This window comes from Pinus tabuliformis, chromosome 7, assembly GCF_031772625.1.
Source record: "Pinus tabuliformis cultivar Carrire ecotype Pingquan chromosome 7, CPIR1, whole genome shotgun sequence".
Taxonomy (NCBI): domain Eukaryota; kingdom Viridiplantae; phylum Streptophyta; class Pinopsida; order Pinales; family Pinaceae; genus Pinus; species Pinus tabuliformis.
The window spans coordinates 1,543,402,670-1,543,421,944 of record NC_142293.1 but is presented as its reverse complement, the minus strand read 5'-3'; the positions used below and the strand labels follow the sequence as shown (position 1 = coordinate 1,543,421,944).

Below are 19,275 nucleotides of genomic sequence, written 5' to 3'. Positions count from 1 at the left end.
AAAAATATAAATATATATATATATAGTAGACGCTTCGCTTCCTAGATTTTTGGAAAATGACGCTTCTGTGTCCCCGCTTCGTGCAACGTTGGTTTGAATTTCATGTTCTCTGTTATAATCCTCATCATGTATTAATTAGTGGCTGTAATAATGGATTCAACCTTCCTGTTGTACAATATATAGATCATTGTCTAAGATCAATATCTCTTGCAAGCTTATTACTGCATTTTATGATCATGAAATTTGAGGGTCCTTTGTATATTTTCTTTCTATAATTTGGATATTGCTCACTATAAAGAAGTGGTTGTAGATTAATGAAAGCATTGGATTCTGTATCCCTGTATATACTCTTGCTGCAGCAGGACACTGATCACTGTCTAGTGCCTTCAAAATACCTTAGTGGCCTGAACCAATTTATCATACCCATTTGCAACTGTAGCTAGCTAAAATGGAAGGAATATGAGCTGGTCACTCCATTAAAGGGGATCTATATTGCAAGGATCTGTGAGGTAGAGATTTGGAGTGTAGAACCCAACAATAATAGCTATTAGATTGGATTTGTCCAATTAAACAACGGGAAAAAAATTGTAAACCAGATATACCCCTAACCTATGTATGTACATAAAGAGAAACACCAGAAAAGATTTCACATTTGCCTCCACAACGCATAGTCTTCTACAGGAAGCTGGGTTAGGATATACTCTTTGCAGAAAATTTAACAATAGAGGGGATTACCCCATGACCAATTGGTAAAGTCTTTGCTCTTGCATGGGAGAGGTGCAAGATTCAAGTCATTATCCTGCATGTTAAAGTGGGTATTTGTACTGTATCAATGCAGCATTGATGTTCATAGCTAGTCGAAAAAAAGGGTTGCAAGCTTGTTACTGCATTCTATGATCATGAAATTTGAGGGTCCTCTGTATATTGTCTTTCTATAATTTGGATATTACTCACTATAAAGAAGTGGCTGTAGCTTAATGAAAGAATTGGATTCTGTATCCCTGTATATACTCTTGCTGCACCAGGACACTCATCACTGTCCAATGGATTCAAAGTATCTTAGTGGCCTATACCAATTTATCATACACATTTGCACCTGTAGCTAGCTAAAATGGAAGGAATATGAGCTGGTCGTTCCATTAAAGGGAAGCTATATTCCAAGGATCTGTGAGGTAGAGATTTGAGTGTAGAACCCAACAGTAAGAGCTATTAGATTGGATTTGTCCAGTTATAATCGAACAACAGGCCTAAAATTGTAAACCAGATATATCCCTAACATATGTATGTACATAAAGAGAAATATCAGAAAAGATTTCAGATTTGCTCCCAGAAGGCAAATATCTTCTACAGGAAGCTGGGTTAGCATATACTCTATGCAGAAAGTTTAACAATAGAGGGGATTACCCCATGACCAACTGGTAAAATCTTTGCTCTTGCATGAGAGAGGCGCAAGATTCAACTCTTTATCCTGCATGTTAAAGTGGGTATTTGTACTGTATTAGTGCAGCATTGATGTTCATAGGTAGTCGAAAAAAAGGGTTGCAAGGGTTGCAAGCTTATTACTGCATTTTATGATCATGAAATTTGAGGGTCCTCTGTAATATGTAAATTGTCTTTCTATGATTTGGATATTGCTCACTATAAAGAAGTGGCAGTTGCTTTATGAAAGCATTGGATTCTGTATCCCTGTATATCCTCTTGCTGCACCTGGACACTGATCACTGTCTAGTGGCTTCAAAGTATCTTAGTGGCCTGTACCAATTTATCATACACATTTGACCTGTAGCTAGCTAAAATGGAAGGAATATGAACTGGTCATTCCATTAAAGGGAAGCTATATTCCAAGGATCTATGAGGTAGAGATTTGGAGTGTAGAACCCAAGAGTAAGAGCTATTAGATTGGATTTGTCCAGTTATAATTAAACAACAGGCCTAAAATTATAAACCAGATATATGATATATCCCTAACCTATGTATGTACATAAAGAAACATCAGAAAATATTTTAGATTTGCTCCCACAAGGCAAATCTCTTCTACATGAAGCTGGGTTAGCATATACTCTATGCAGAAAGTTTAACAATAGAGGGGATTACCTCATGACCAATTGGTAAAGTCTTTGCTCTTGCATGGGAGAGGTGCAAGATTCAAGTATTTATCCTGGATATTAAAGTGGGTATTTGTACTGTATTAATGCAGCATGGATGTTCATAGCTAGTTGAAAAAAAGGGTTGCAAGGGTAATATCTAGTGGGAATGTTACATTTTCTTTTGTGTCATAAGAAGAGATCCACGAGACTGATCTTGCGAGGAATCTAGCAGAAAGTATCCACCTTATATTTGCAAGACCATCAATTGCAATATAGTCAAATACACACGCAACCATTGATAAGAAATCCATCCTCCATTGTTGTAGTTAAAAGTTAGAATATTGCTTAGCTCAGACAAATGGTATTCTAAATTTGAGGTTTTCAAACATACAGTCATAACTTCATATATATCCATTAGAATTTAAGCACCCTTTAGAAGTAACTACACAATTGAAACATTTCATATTTCATGTGATTTCCTCTTTGATCCACTTTCCCATGATGGTTGGAAATCCACAAGACCAAACTAGAAACTAAAAATCCTACTCCAAAGAAAAGGCACAATTTAAGATCCTCATGCAGTAAAACAAACCTGGAGGTGATCATATTCATGCTGGAAAATCCTTGCATTGAACTCTTTCAAACTCAAAATGAATTTCTTTCCCTTAGTGTCCCAAGCTTTGATTTTTACAGAGATAGGCCGCTGTGCATATTCAATTCCAAAATCAGAATAAACTCAAGTAAGCATTAATCAAAATCACCAAATAAGAAACATTGAATTTTGCATGGCAGGGAAGATATGAGTTCAGTGCGGGATATTTTAAGCAAAATTTTATCATTGAATAAAATATAAATCTACAAACTACACCAATCAACAGCAGAGTGAAACAAAAATAGCACTCCAATAGTACAAGAAAAAAATACTTTTGAACACATTCTCCTAGTTTTTGCTCGAGATATTGCCATTTGAGGAGTTGTTCTGTTCCTATGTCACCATAGGCTCCTTGCCCAGCTATAAGGTATCTATATAGCCCTCCCACCATAACAAAGCATGTCCAGATATTTCCAAAAGGGGAAAACAAAACTTTTAGGTTTCTTGTATATAGTACAAGCTGAAATATACCTATAATTGCCTTAACCAACAACTGAAATTTTCAGCATCAACCTTGAATGGAATGTTAGAAGTCGGAGGAAACGAGTCAATATTACCCGAGTCTCCAAGCTTCTCACCCTTGAGTTTGCCAACGCTTTTTTCTTTGTGCTCAGGATTTGCTGGATATGTCACTCTTCATCCTTCCCTGCTAAAAGTTGTGTCACAATTTCAGTCAGTACAGCAATGCGCTGTCCCAGCCAAGATATCCTGTCTTCAGAGTCTTCTTCGTAATGTCCTTCATCAAAAGTTCCTGATATTTTTGGTGGCTACTTCTTTCTAGATTTTGCAACAATGGCTCTCCACTTATCTAGCATTCATTACAGCAGTTTACCATGCAAGTTGTTCACCAAGTGTTCTTTAACTTGGACTCTAATACCAAAATGATCAATAATCAATCAACCTATGGCCAATTCGGTTCACCAGCACAAACCTCTGTTACTTTAAATGTGGAAATCATTGAAATTGTTGTGTTTATTTCTATTGTGTCATTAAGTGTGACTATGTACTCAAATGTAGATAACTTAAGAAAAATACAAATCCAATCACACATGGTAGGATGTTTTGCAGCAAATTTGGATACACAATAATATATATATATATATATATATAGATATTGATTGTTAAATGATGTTTTTTACAATTAAGGCCTTGGAATAAACATAGCCTTTGGTGCCTTTTAGCAAGGGGTCATAATCTTTGATCATGCCCCTCTACATAATTAATATATTTACATTATTAAATTTATTTTGTTAATTTTATACATAACATTGTCTTCCCCTCAAAAGAAATGTTTTTTCCTCAAAGCATAGGCAACGAGGGATGTTGTTGATGAAAATCTTCTGCGTCACAAGATGCTTCTTCTTCCGGTAGGTTCTTCCACTTAATAAGATATTCTTTAATTACTCATGATCATAATTTCTTTCTCTAGTGGTAATGATTCCTTCCAGTTCTAAAATGTGTTGAAAATTCGCAGCTGAGGGAGCAATTCCTTCTTTGGAGAAGCCCATCAAACCCTAAGGAGGCCCCACCGGCCCTTGGAAAATATTAAATTTGCACATGGGAAAAATATTATTTTTTATGTGAGTCCAAGTCACCTTCAAAAATACAATTTGGCCTTGAAGAGGAAATTCGAACTCCTAAACCACATATAAATAGACCTCATTTGGCATCACTTGGAGGCATCACATCACACATTCATTTCTTCTTCATTGGTTTGATCTGGTCTGAAATTGCAGGGTCTGAGTTCACACGTGCGAAGGAGAGAGGGGACATTTCTGCGACAGCATTGACTATTCTGTTTTAGCATCTTTGACCAGTGTTGACTTTGGGTGATTTGACTTGGTTTGACTTGGATTTTTGGTCTGTTCTTAGAGGCCGAATTCAAGAGAGAGAAGACAAATATTTTCTGGGCACTTTGACTAGCGTTGACCACAGATCTGAAGCTAGGGTTTCCACATGGTTGACTTTGACTTTGACCGACTTGTGGGCATAATTTTTTGACTGTTTTGACCAGGTTTGACTGAGCAAAAGAGACCACATTCTTTGACTGGTTGACTTAACTTCTTGGAGCAGATTTGACTGTTGACTTTGACTGATTAGGGCTGCATTGACTTCTGTTGACTTTGACTTTGACAGGGCTGAAAAATTGCAGAATTGTTGATTGACCAGATTTGACTATATTGCTCCTCTTTGATTGGATATTGGATTATTGATTGGGATAGTCAAGGCTTTGACCTTTGACTGGTTATTGGATGTACTTGGACTATGTATCTTTGTTGAACATTTGATGAACATCTAACAGAAGAAAAATCTAGTTGGAATTTCCCCCTTGTGAGGTTTTCCTTGATCTTTGACCTAAATTTTTGTGTCTCATTTGATCTTGGCTGTCTGCTATTGTGCATATTGTTTACTGTTATATCTACAATTGCTTACTATTATTGGGTGATTGAAATAAATTGAAAAAGTGAATGCTATCAAAAGAAGAATTTGTTAAGTGATTGTTACAACATATAACAGCGAAAAAATTTAACAAAATGATCTTCACTTCATCATAATATTAGGAGTGTCTTTTGTGCTATTTGGTGCTTACCTAGAGCCTTCTTGAGGCAAGATACATGTAAAACATTGTGAATGCAGCTTTTATAAGGAAGGCTCAAGTTGTATCCTACTTGGCTGATCTTTTTGTTTATCTGATATGGTCCATAGAACTTTGATGCCAATTTGTTTTTTCCTTGCTACTTCAAGCATAATTGTTTGCAAGGTTGAAGCTTAACAAACACCCATTTTCCAACCTCAAATTCGCTTGATGTTCTGCATTGGTCAGCTTGTTGTCTCATACAATTTGTTCCAATATTTAGATTTTCGTTTAGTATCTGAAAGACATTTTGGGTTTCTTCTTGTTGCCTCAAAATTTAGCAGGTCTTGTGAGCAGCCTCACAAGACAAGAACTAGACCAAGGGACAACATTGAGGTGGAGGCCCAGTGTCACCACAACAAACAGCACCTCCTGTGCTTTAGTGGATTTTCACCACACAAAAGGCTTCCCAGTTCAGGTCACCTAAAGTTTAATTTTCTAGTGCTAAGTAGACAAGCACAATTTTCTGCTACTGATAATTACTTCTAATGATATTTTTGCACTTTCAAGATTATCATTAAGCAATTACACTTCTAAAAATTCAACTAAAATACAATAGAACAGTAGACACCAAAAAAATTTCACCTGGGAAACCAAACCCTGGGAGAAAACCCAACAATCTTTTCTAGGAGAAGTTATTATTCTATTCAACAAAGGTACAATTTAGTTTTTCCAATCAAACTTGGTAACCCTAACCACATAAACTAACAAGGTCAAACCTAGTAAAACTGCCCAGAAATCTCGGTCAACTCTACCCAGACTGCCATCAAACTGCCCTAGATAGAATTTGGTCAACTGTGGTCAACTCTGCCCAGAACAGATTTGGTCTCCTACCAGAATTTCGGTCAACTCACTGGTCAACTCTGTCCAAAAGGAAGCTCGATCAAAAGCTCAGAATTTCGGTTAGATAGTCTAGTCAAAATTGCAGTCAAATTGATCAGAAAGGAACTTGGTCAACACTGGTCAAACAGATCCTTAAGCTCGATCAAACTTCAAACTTCTTCTCTCTCTCCCCTTCGCACATGTGAACAGAAGATATGTTGTTGTTGTGTGATCCAAAAATTGATGCCAAGGAAGGAAGTCAAATGGTCTACATATATTAGTCAATGTAGGTGGGTTTTGACCAAGGGTCAAACCTATTCAACTAATGGGGCCAACCTGACTGTTTGGAAACTACATGAATTAAAAAATAATTTGCTTTCTTTTTAATTTGAGTATCAATCGTAGCTACCAAAAAATGAACACTCCCTCTTAGCTAGGGAGGTATTCATCTTGAGATCTTCAGATGTCCACTTTGTTGAAAAAATTCTCCTTCTGTAGAAAAGATTGAATGAGTCTACTATGTTAATGTATCCATCTGCTTTATGTGAAAAGCATCCTGCATCAACATCATGCAAAGGGATCTAGTTACCTACTAAAGTGGATCTAGTCATCCACTAGCCAAAGGCCTTCTGGGGTCCGACTAGCCAAATACTTTTTGGCCTTCTAGGGTCAACAAGACTAGTCCTAGATCACCAACTCAACTAGTCGTCACCTAGAGCAAGTTCAATACCTTTGACCACAAAAAAAATGGTGAACCCATGGGAAATTACGATTCCTGCATGCCAATTGAATGGTAATACACTTGCCCGATGCTAAAGGCACTCACTCTACCCACTAGCCAAGTACCTCTTGGCAATATGGTCAGAGCCTTCTGACTAAGGGAGCACTCTAGGCCTTAATGCTCTCTGATCCATTCTCCCTAGCCACATTACATGGCCCCTGGTCAATAGCTTTGTCAATATCCTGACCTAAGGAGAATGTCTGCCCCTTGATGCTACAACATCAACACTCCCTCTCAACAAGGGAGGCATTCTCAACCACTCCAAGCTTGTCTCTGAAGTATGCAAATTTCATCCTAGGTAGAGGCTTGGTGAGAATGTTAGCAACCTGCTCGTCTGTAGAAATGTATTGGAGCTTCATTGCTCCCTTTTGTACCATGTCTTGGATCTAGTGGTACTTGAACTCAATGTGCTTCGACCTATCATAGAAAACTGGATTTTCCAAAAGCTTCACGGAACTTTGATTGTCACGACTCACAATATATCACAGTAGGTACCTGCATCAAATCAAACAATCCTGCAAGTAGCTTTTGAAGCCATACTGCTTCACAACTTGCGAAACTAGCTGCAATATACTCAGCCTCTGTAGTGTTGAGTGCGACAGATGTTTGTTTCCTGCTCATCCAAGAGATCATAGCCGAACCCAAACTGAAACAACATCTTGATGTGCTCTTCCCGTCTTCAGCACTCCCTGCCCAATCAGAATTTGAGAATCTTTGCAATTGTACTTCACTGTTTAAGACATATCACAATCCATAATTGACTATGCCACAAAGATATCTCAACACATGCTTTTCCGCAATTCAATGTATATGTCTCAATTCCACCAAGAACTAGCACAGAGTGTTCAATGCAAAGCAAATATCAGGTCTCCTATTAACCATATACATCAATGAACCAATCAATCATCAGTACATAGAGGGATCCACCAAATCTGAATCAAAGTCTCTTAGCTTCTTCAGATTGGTCACCATGGGAGTAGGCATGGACTTGCAGTCCATCATCCTAAATCTTTGAAGGATCGTAATGATATACTTCCCTTGACCAAGGAAGATCTCTCTTGGCTTCTACCATACTTCTAATCCCAAGTAATAATGCATCAAGCCTAGATCCTTTATCTCGAACTCAGAGGTCAACTCCCTCTTACACTGATTAATGAGATTCCTTGCTCCTTTCAGAAACAAGTCATTAACATATTGTTAATTTTTGTAGCATCGGATGGTGTTCTAGTCTCAAACTTTGTGGAGAGGTTAAAACACATGAGATCTCCAGAACCCAAAAATCGTTTCTAGAAATTCCACTGAGAAACAACTCAATTAAATTAATTAATCAATAATTAAAAATGCCTAAGTCTAACTTAGGGAAATCGATTAATTAATGGGAATTAATTGATAAAGGTGAGAATTCTTTAGAAACTCACATGGATCAACTCAGAAATGATCTCAGCCATTAATAAGGACTTAATCGTGGTCGTTGGTGATCCAACTGGAGATTATAAGAGGAGGTCGATGGGGTTGGAGAAGAACACACAGGAAGAGTGAGTTTCCTTGGCAGATCGATTTTCCAGAGAGCAACATTCAGCCAGAAGAATTCGAGCCAGAAGGAAGCAGGAGCAAGAGGGAGATCAATAGCAGATTTCCGGAGGAGGATTCCAGATCTGGAAGAGTCAGTTGAGAGGAGGACAAGTTTTCCTTAGGAAGTTGCACAAGGCTTGCATAGGAGGGCTTCACAAGAGAGCTTGATTCAGCCAAAGGAGGAGTCAATTCAGTTGCTAAGGGCCAGGATAAATTCCAAGAGGCCAAGCGAGTCACTTCCCGGGGCAGAGACAGGCAAAGCTACATGATTCAACGTGTTCTAGAGGCAATGTGAATTTTCCTACACAAAGGCAGCGCAAAGGTTCATGCAGGGGCATTTTGTGTGGCCCAGTTTGGCCAGATTTCGGAGTAGAATCCGTTATGGTGCTGAGGTATTAGCCTTGTTACCGCTCAAACTAGCAGGGGTGCCAAGAGGGGTTCCTATAGAGCAACTACTAGGTCAAGTGGCAACAATGGAGCAATAGCCCACTATCACCTCAGCTAAAGCTCCCTGCACTTTACGGACTTTCACTGATAGGAGGAGTCCTAATGTTAAGGAAATCAATAGGAAAAATATATCAATGGTGTAAAGGTAGTGATTCCAAGAGCCTTTTCAAAGGAGAAACTATAATGATGGGGATTACTTGCTTTAGATGTGCTGACCACTCCACGTCAACTACCCTATAGCAGTGTGCATTTTCGCAAGAAGACTCCATCATGCTCAGGCAGTGAAGATTATCCAGATTTCATCATCATCTTCAGTCATCATTTTGTAAAAGTTGTAGACCCATTTTGCAAGTTTTTAATGTAAATGATCCTAGTAAGACCATCTATGTATGTAAGAACCTAGGTAATCCTATTTTTTTGGTGACGATTTCTATCCTAGGAGGTTTTTCGTCTCACCGATTCATGTGTGTTTCTAAATACAGATGATCGGCAAAGTTTTTCCCTCCAACCTCACCCCAAAGCTAGGGTGGATTTTATTGTCAAGATCTTAGGTAAGTCCTAGTGTTCTAGTCGAGTCTTCTGTAAAAGTAATTTGGGAGTAATTTAAGCTAATTGGCTAAATTGTTTTATTACAAATTACTTGGTCTACTAGATCATATTTGAGTCACAGAATTGGGTAAATAATTGAGGGTCTATAACGAACGGGTGTTCCCCCTTCATATATTAAATTGTAATATCTTGATGTAAAAAATATTTTAGTGCATAGTCCCTCATATTTAAACACCATGGCTAAATTATTTGAGGGTTGGAAAAATTATTAATCCACTCATGAGTCAATTAATTAAATTTTTTGGCAAATATAATTAAAACTATAAGCCATAAATTTAATTAATTTTAAACCTTAGGGAAAAATTAATTCTCCAAATTAAAAAATTCGTGGATTCTAGAAGAATTAATTTTTGGAGGTCCCCAGCCAAGGGAATATTGAAAATTTCAAGAGATTTTGAATCCTTGAGCCTTGGTAGTTAAGTGAAAGTCAATTTTTTGAGGAAATCAACTCAAAATAATTAATTTTGAGTTGATTAAAATTCAATTAAATGAAAAATTCGAATTTCCTCAAAAATAAAATAATTTCGACAGAGGAGATTAAAAGATAATTAAATGGTCGAAATTACTTTGACGGGGATCAAGCTAACTAGCCATTGGAGAATTAATTTATAAATTAGAGGTCATTTGTCACATCAAAGGATCCGATCATTGAGTCATGTACTAGCTTTTGAAGCTCTCTTGTAATATTTTTTCTAGAATAATACAACGCAAAGTCTTTGGGGTTTTATTTGATGGCAGTGTTCCTCTCTAGTGCTTTATGGTAATATTGTTCTTAATATTTTGTTGATCTTATTTGATAAGTTGTTGGTTAATAGCTTTCATAGAGTAATCTATTGCACAGGTATCTTGCTTAGATTATTGGGTTTAAAGTAGCATTATAATTTGATTTGATTAGCAGGTATCTCTAATCTTTGAAAATTTAATTGCTATTTTGTATCTCTATTGATTTAACAACTTAAATTCTAAGTGTGCAAAATCATTCATATTCAGAAATTGGACGTTTGGGAAAGTCCTCGGTTGGACCAGTCGACTCCTGAGACATAAAATCTAGAGAGCCTTCCTGATTAAAATCTTAAGATTATCTGACGAATTTCTTCTTGTAGGGATTTTCTGAGCTAGTACCTAAATTAAAAAAAACTATTTATTTTTAATAAATTGTGCTAAATAGTTAGATCTGGCTAGAAAGAACCTGAAATCTACAGATCTAGGAATGAAGTTGAACTCATACTCCTCGGATCTAATAGATCTGTAAATTTAATAGTATAAATCTTTAAAAAATTTAAATTTTATTTTCTAACTTGGGGATTTGGGTTTCAATTTAATTTTTTTTGTATATATGTGGGATTTGGGGTTTTATTTTTGTTTTGTGCAGGTTTAGATTTGAAATTGTCAAGGAAAATTCGGGGTTTTGAGGCAGATCTAGGCCCTAGAGAGCAAGATTTAACCTCAAAATTTTGTGTGCAGGGATTAAATGACTAAATCATTCATTTGAAGATTCAGATCTGAAGTTTCTCATATTAAATTCCGAGGGCAAATTTAAAGTGGAAATACATCAGTTTCAAAAATTGATTTTGGGCAAAAAAAATTAAATAAAATTTTTATTTTTATTTGATAGCCCTTAGCTTCTTCTCAGCTATACGTTGTCCAACGTCCTTTTCTGCCTGCATCCCCTCAGTTTTCAGGTCCCTCTTAGCCTCTCTTTAAAACTCTCTTCCAATCGCTGCCTTAAACCCTGTCTATATTCCTCACCTAGTCTTTTCATCACTCTCCCATCCACGTCCCTATCTCCTCTACGTCCCTCTTTCCTTGCTTCCTCACAGCGCGTCCCTTCTCCTCTGCCATCTCGAGGTGCTTTCTCCTTTCCTAGTCTGCGTCCCTTCTCCTTTCTACATCACGTTTCCTTACCCGTGACCCTCACTCATTGCTTAGCCTCCCACTCCTCGCTCTTCATAAACTGTGACCCTAACTCCTCCCTCATCCTCCCGCGTGAGCTCCTCCCTCAACCAGCGTTTCGGCAACTCCATCGCTCTCCTCCTCACTGCTCGAGCGTCCCTCGACCTGCATAGCTCATTCTCCCTCGCGTCAACTTAATCTCTTCTAATGCATGAATATTTCAATTTAATTTTTTTTAAAGTTGGCCTTTAGACCTTAAAAAAAACTAGATCTTCAATTTTTTATAAACATTCACTACATTAAAAATCGTTCATCACTTTTGCCCCTTTAAAAAATCAAATTTTCATTTATCACATTAAACTTGCTAAAGTGTGACACAAATTTTAATTTAAAGTTCTTTTTTGAGTTTTTGTGATAAGGGTTTTTTAGGCCTATAATCTTTAAAAATTTTGTGGGGTAAAAATTTTAATTTTTCTATAGTCAAGGCAACATATAAATTTTTAAAATTTTTCTACGTTTGACTATAGGAGAAAAAATATTTTTTTGGATTTGAGACATTAGAAAAATTAATAAGTTCCAGAATTATTTGAAGAGGTGTTTTGGCATTAATTAGCATCTAAATTTCATTGTTATCCTGAATATTAAATCATTGAAATTTAAGTGCTTAGGCTTTCATTATTTGCATGCTTCAGCTAAGTTTTGATGCTTGACAATTATTGAGATCGTTCCCTATCTAAGAAGGAAATTAACTCTAAATTTGGATCTATTTACTTGAGTTATTGGATATTTCTTGAATAATTAGTTTTGAGAATTTTCAAGTAATTGTGATCAGCATTTTTATTGAGTACTTTATCGTGGACTTGTGAAAAATTGTATATCTTTTGGTTCTTGAAATTGAGTATATTGAGCATCTACATAATTGGGATTTTTCATTAAATTTTCGCTTAAGTACTTAGCGTTTAACTCAGAATAAATCATAATCTAAGTGCTTTGAGTCTTTAAAATCTTGTTTCACTAAAACATCTTTTAAATCCTCCTTGCATTCTGCATTCTAAGTTAATTTTGCATTTAATAATCGACCTCCAAGCATAAGCTTGGTTGAAAGAAAAATAGGAACACCTTTGTGTCTTCTCTTGAGAAGTCTAGTATTTTTAGTGTCTAAAACGGTGACCTTGCAATCGTCAGAGCCACAGCCTCTGCAGCGTTGGAGGCACTGGGTACGTTAGATTTCAAGGAGAGGAATCGTTAATCACACCCTTGTGTGCTTCACCTTGACTTTTCTCTACCAATACAGACAAACATCAAAGGACATACTTAGAATAAGCATAAAATTAAAATTAACCAAGATCTTGCATTTCACATTAGTTTTAGGAACTACATGTCAAATAGGTTAGTTATTCATCCAAGTAGTAGTTATCCTTCCAGTACTTGTCCTAAATTCTCTCAGCAAGATAGTTGACTCCATAAGGCACTAGTATCAATCGTCTAAATCTAATCTAATCCTTTAAAATCTTGCTTAATCTAAAACGAGTATTTGGTTGCTTAACTGTGTCTCCCAGATTGGTTGGTTCCCAACTAGTCCTTCTTCCATCCATTTCCGTAGGGTCTACCTCACTTAGTCTGTTGTTGGGAGATAGCTTAAACGGAGAGATTGGGAATCACGCTGACAACCCCTGATCTGAGTCGTTGTTGCAGTGCCTAGACATTCTATGCAACAACATTTTTGGCGTTGTCGTTGGAGACCAATTTTTTGGACTTTGGCTTTGCGACATTCGTCTTAATCATTTTCATCTCCTCATTTCTCATCCTTTCATCTTTCCTTGAGACAAGTTCCTTGTCCTTGGTTCTTTACTAACTTTCTTCCTTGCATCTTGGTTATCTGAAATTATATTTTTGTCCGAGTGGCGACTCCATTTATTTTATCTTCTACAAGAGTGTGTACTAGAAGACATCCAAGTAGCTTGGTTAGTCCTGCTCCTGATCCTGAAAGGCTCTCAAAGTACGATTACACAAGCTCTCTTCCCATTGACTTCTTGTTAATCTTGGACAAGAAGCTCTCTCTGATATCCATTTGCTTTTTCTGACCCGACTGAGCACGACATCATGGACGTGTTCACCCCTTGTAACTTTGCTAACATTCAAGGTTATCCTAATGATCTTCCGGAGAATGGGATTAATAAATTGCCTTCTTTTCAGGGAAATAATGCAATTAGTGTTGATGCTCATATGAAAGCTTTGGTTCTTGGGTAGGTAAGTATGCGAGAGTTGCTGATTATAATCATGAAGATGTAAAAATGAGCCTCTTTGTTCTTACCTTGGAGGAAGATGCTTTGGATTGGTTTATGGAAAAGCCTGATAATTCATTTGACTCATTGCAATCAATTATTAATGCCTTTAAAGAAAAGTATGGAGATAAGAGAGAAGAAAGGCATCTAGTTAAGGCTATCAGTGTCATAAAGAAGAAGGAAAATGAAACCATAGAAGAATTTAATAAGAGATTTAATGGTATCATTAAGGAATTGCCTCATGATTATAAGCCTCCTGATAAATCTCTTTTGGATTTTTACATTGATGCTTTTTGTCCTAATACTTCTTATGAATTGAGACGGGCTAAGAATCGTGATTATAAAGTTTCTCAGACTTTAGCTGAAGAGCTTGAAAAGGATAAGAAGGCATCTGGGAAGTCTGAAATCCCAGGTTTTGATAGGGCTTCAACCAAATTGAAAGAACCTAAAGGAAAAGAGGTTAAAGAATCTGATGATGATCCTATGCAAAAATTGTTACAAAAACTTGAAAGCATGGAGTTAAATCAGGCGAAGTTAATATCTAACCATGCTAAGGAAATAAGTGCCTTGCAGTCTAGGTTGGTCCAAATGGAAAGGTCTCAAGCCCAAAGTTCCCAACCTAGAAATAATAATAATAATCAGAATAATAATGCTTGGCAAAGAAAAGGCCCATCTAATGAGCATAGACCTCCAAATCCTCTCGAATCTGCTAATCTTGTGGATGAAACTCCTCCTTATTGTAGGGCCTGTGATGCTCTTCATGAAGAGGCTACTTGCCCACTGTTAAGAGAATTTTGGATAGTGGGATGTTTGGAACAAGTAATCAAATAAATGTGGTTGGCAAGGAGTTTTCATTATCTATGGAGGATTGGATGGAAGTTAAAGAAAATAGTCAAGAGGTCAGGTCTTCTACATCTTCTTTTAGTATAAATAATTTTGATCATGAAAAGGATTTGATGGTTGAATTATTTGGTGAAAAGCCTTCTCCAGAGCAAGTCTTGGAAATTGCGAAAGATAAGGGTTTAACTTATCAAAGAAGGGATAAGGATCAAAGTGGAAATAAAATTCCCCCTCGAAGTTTTAACCCTGGTTCAAGCTCTAGTTTGGATGTTGATTTGGGAAGTTGGTTTAATAATGCAAAAATTTGGGTTCCTATCACCGAGATATTGAAGATTCCTTCCCAAAAGGCTAAGTTATTAAAATCCATTGAAGCTCCTCATGTGAATGTTTCTCAACAAAAGGCTCCTGAGACTGTCTATCAGGATGCCCCCATATATTTGCAAAGTATGGATTCAGATAACAAAGATCATCAACCATTCTTTATTACTTTGTTGGTTAATGGTTATAGATTGTATAACTTCATGTTGGATTCTAGTGCCTCGGCTTGTGTTATGACCAAGAGGGTCATAGAGCAACTTAACTTAAGAATTTCTAGACCTTACTACAACATATGTGCCATGGATTCTAAGAAGATTGAAGTTCATGGGTTGATTAAGGATTTACAAGTTCATTTATCAGTTTACCCTGACATACTAATTGTAATGGACATAGTTGTAATTGATGTTCCTGATGCTTGGGGCATGTTGTTGTCTAGAAAATGGGCCTCTGGTCTAGGTGGAAGTTTTCAGATGGATCGGACATATGCTATGATTCCTTCTCCTACAGGGGATGGATTTGTTAGACTTAACAAAGAGCCCAAGAGAAGATTCCATGTTGAAGATCCTACGAGTCCCCATAATGAAATAATAAAGGAACAACCTAGCCTTAGGAATTATGCCATTCTATCTAACTATATAGTTCCCCCAAAGGTCAAGGTTGATGAGAAGATGGGTGATCTAAAGAATCAGGTTTGGTATATGTATTTCGATGGTGCATCTTCTAGGCATGGTAAACGTGCGGGAATTGTATTAAAGTCTCCCCTTGGTCATATTTTCAAATTTTCCTATAGATTGGAGTTTGGAGCAACCAACAATGTTGCCGAGTATGAAGCTCTATTGTTGGGTCTTGAATTGGCAAAGGATTTGAAGGTTAAGTCACTTAGTATCAAGGGAGATTCTGATTTGGTTATCATGCAAATTAAGAATAAATTTACTTGTAAGAATCAAAGATTAATAAACTATCGAAATGCTGTATGGGATACTATGGAATGTTTTGATGCTCTGGATCTGGAAGCTATCCCTCGAGAAAAGAATAACTTGGTTGATGAGCTTGATGTAGCAACATCTACTTTGCAGTTATCTAATGAATTGTTGAAGGATAAGGTTAAAATGGAGATTATTTTTAGACCTTTTGTACCTGACAATATGGAGCATTGGCAGGTTTTTGATGATGAAAGACAGGTGATTCGCTTTCTTAATAAGTTGGATGAATTTGAAAATTTTGAGGTTAGTTATAAAGAGGATGGATCTGAAAATCATGAAGATATAACTAATCCTACTCCCAGGAACATTGTAGCTTTGGAGCAACATTTTGATCGTCATGATGCTACAAAGAAAAAAGATGAAATTAAGATGGATCTAGGGGAGTTCATTGAAGTAAATATTGGTACCTCTAGTGACCCTAAGATTGTAAAAATTGGTAAAGGTACTAGTGATGAAGAGCGAAAAAAGTTGGTTAATTTACTTCATGAATATAGAGATGTTTTAGCATTTTCTTATGATGAGTTAAAAGGTTATAGGGAAGATGTCATGGAGCACACTATCCCTTTAAAAGATGAAAATGCTAAACCCTTTCGTCAAAAGCTTAGGCAAATAAATCCTAAGTTGGCCCCCTTAGTTCAAAAGGAGCTTTCAAAGATGCTTGCAACGGGTATTATTGCTCAAACTAGGCATTCAACATGGTGTTCCAACTTGGTGATTGTTAGGAAAAAGAATGGTATAATCAAACTTTGTGTTGATTTTAGAAATCTTAATCTAGCATGTAAAAAGGATAATTACCCTTTGCCAAACATGGAGACTATGTTGCAAAGAGTAACGGGTTCAAGAATGATGTCATTGCTAGATGGTTTTTCTAGATATAATCAAGTATGGGTTAAGAAAGAAGATCGGCACAAAACTACTTTCACCACACCATGGGGTACATTTGAATATATTAGAATGCCTTTTGGATTAACTAACGCTAGAGCTACCTTTCAGAGGGCCATGGATTATGCCTTTAAGGGTTTAATTGGTAAAATCATTGAGATATATCAGGATGATCTTACGGTTTTTTCTAAGGATGGTATCAGTCATATAGGTCATCTTAGGCAAGTTTTTGACAAATGTAGAGAGTTTGGAATCTCCTTGAATCCTGCTAAATCTGTATTTGGAGTAACTGAAGGGAAGTTACTTGGTCACATCATCTCAAAAGATGGGATCAAGATAGATCCTGAAAGGGTTGAGGCAATCCAAAAGATTCCTCTTCCTCATAATCTCAAATCCCTTCAGTCTTTCCTTCGAAAGACCAACTTTCTTAAGAGATTTATTCCAAATTACGCAGAGATAACCAAACCTATTTTAAGTCTTCTTAAGAAAGATGCTAATTTTTTGTGGAAAGAAGACAGTAAAAAGGGTTTTCAAGAAATCAAAGGTGCCATTGCAAAAGCTCCTGTTCTGGCTAGCCCTAATTATTCTAAAGATTTCATGGTCTTTTCTTTTGCTTCAGAAGATACAATTGTTGGTGTCTTGTTACAAAAGAATAAGGAAGGTCACGAACAGCCTATTACTTTCATGAGTAGAGCTCTTCAAAATTATGAATTAAATTATACTACCACGAAAAAGCAAGCATATGCCTTGGTCAAGTCTCTTAATCATTTTAGGACTTATGTGGGTTATTCTAAAATCATTGTTTTTGTCCCACATTCAGCTATTAAAGATATATTAACTCAGACTAATTGCTTAGGGACTCGTGCTAGGTGGGTTACTAAGATCCAAGAGTATGACTTGGAGATTAGACCCACTAAGCTGGTCAAAGGTCAAGGATTGGCTGAAATGTTGACTGAAGGAAATGAAAAAGCTCTTGGTTTGATTTGTCTTAACGATTCATCTTCACCTGAGCTGCAAAGATTAGGAGAGCATGATTGGTACAAGGACATCATTCATTATTTGTTAAATCTTACATGTCCTGATCATTTAGTTGCTCATAAAAGAAGGGCTCTTAGATTAAAAGCAACTAAGTATTTCCTTATGAAGGATGGCCTCGGATGGAGAAATCCTGAAGGTATTATACTTAGATGTGTTGATGAAATTGAGTCCAAGAAGTTGATTTCTGAGTTTCATTCAGGATTTTGTGGTGGTCATTATGCTGCTAGAACTACTGCCCACAAAATTCTGAGAGTTGGTTATTATTGGCCTTCAATTTTTTCTGATGTGCATAAGTTTGTTAGAAGTTGCTAGGCTTGTCAATTGTTCACTGGGAAACAGAAGCTTGCTGCCCCGACCTTACAACCTCTGGTTATTGAGGCACCTTTTCAACATTGGGGTCTGGACTTCATTGGGAAGTTCCATGAAAATTCTAGCAATGGCTACTCATGGATTTTGACTACTACTGATTATTTCACTAAATGGGTAGAAGTCATTCCTGCTAAGAATGCCATTGAAAAGGTTATTATGGATTTTATTGAAAATCACATCATTACTAGATTTGGTGTCCCAACTAAAATCACCACTGATAATGCCAAGGCTTTTAGTTCTTCAGAGTTTTCATCTTTTTGCTTTAAGTATGGCATTGTATTATCTCATTCATCTAATTACTATCCTCAGGGTAATGGCCTTGCTGAATCAAGTAATAAAAATCTTATAACCATTATCAAGAAGATAGTAGGAGATAATAAGCGGTCCTGGGATAGCAAAATCAAGTATGCATTATGGGCAGATAGAATTACTAAGAAAAAAGCTACTGGTAAAAGTCCCTTTGAATTAGTTTATGGCTCAGATGTAACTCTACCTGTGCACCTTAAATTGCCAGCTTATCAACTCCTTCAACATTTTTCTACTGATAAAGATGTTGTCCAAAACATAATTGATCAGATTGTGGAGTTGGATGAAACTCGTAGGAAAGCTTTTGATAATATGTGTAAAAGTCAATCTAACATTAAGAAAAGATTTGATAAATCATCTCGATCTAGATCTTTGCAGGTTGGAGATATGGTACTTCTTTGGGATCACAAGAATGAAAAACCAGGAAAACATAAGAAGTTTGACAGTTTGTGGCTGGGACCGTACATTATCCAAGACATCGCTGGACCAAATTCATTCCACTTGAGCAGATTGGATGGTGAACCACTTGACTTACCTACAAATGGCCAAATGCTCAAGTTGTTCTTCAAATTGTTGACTTGTGGTAGCATCGGATGTGCTCTAGCCTTGAAATTTGGAGGAGGGGCTAGGCCACATGAGATCTTCAAGATCCAGAAATAATTTTGAGAAATTCCATCCGGATGAGGAGTTATTAAAACAATTAATATTTTTAATGGGTTTCTAAGTCTAAACTTGGGAAAATAAAAATATTAATGG

General features: G+C 36.7%; 1 protein-coding gene across 1 annotated transcript in view; it reads right to left on the bottom strand.

Annotated features, from left to right (window-relative positions):
- The window catches only part of LOC149253776 (peptide deformylase 1B, chloroplastic-like), a 260,645-nt gene that overhangs the window by 69,273 nt on the left and 172,097 nt on the right, over nucleotides 1-19,275 (bottom strand). The window contains exon 4 of the mRNA XM_089460018.1: nucleotides 2,680-2,790. Coding sequence (XP_089316144.1) covers nucleotides 2,680-2,790 — 111 coding nt within the window. The remainder of the gene's footprint in view (nucleotides 1-2,679; nucleotides 2,791-19,275) is intronic.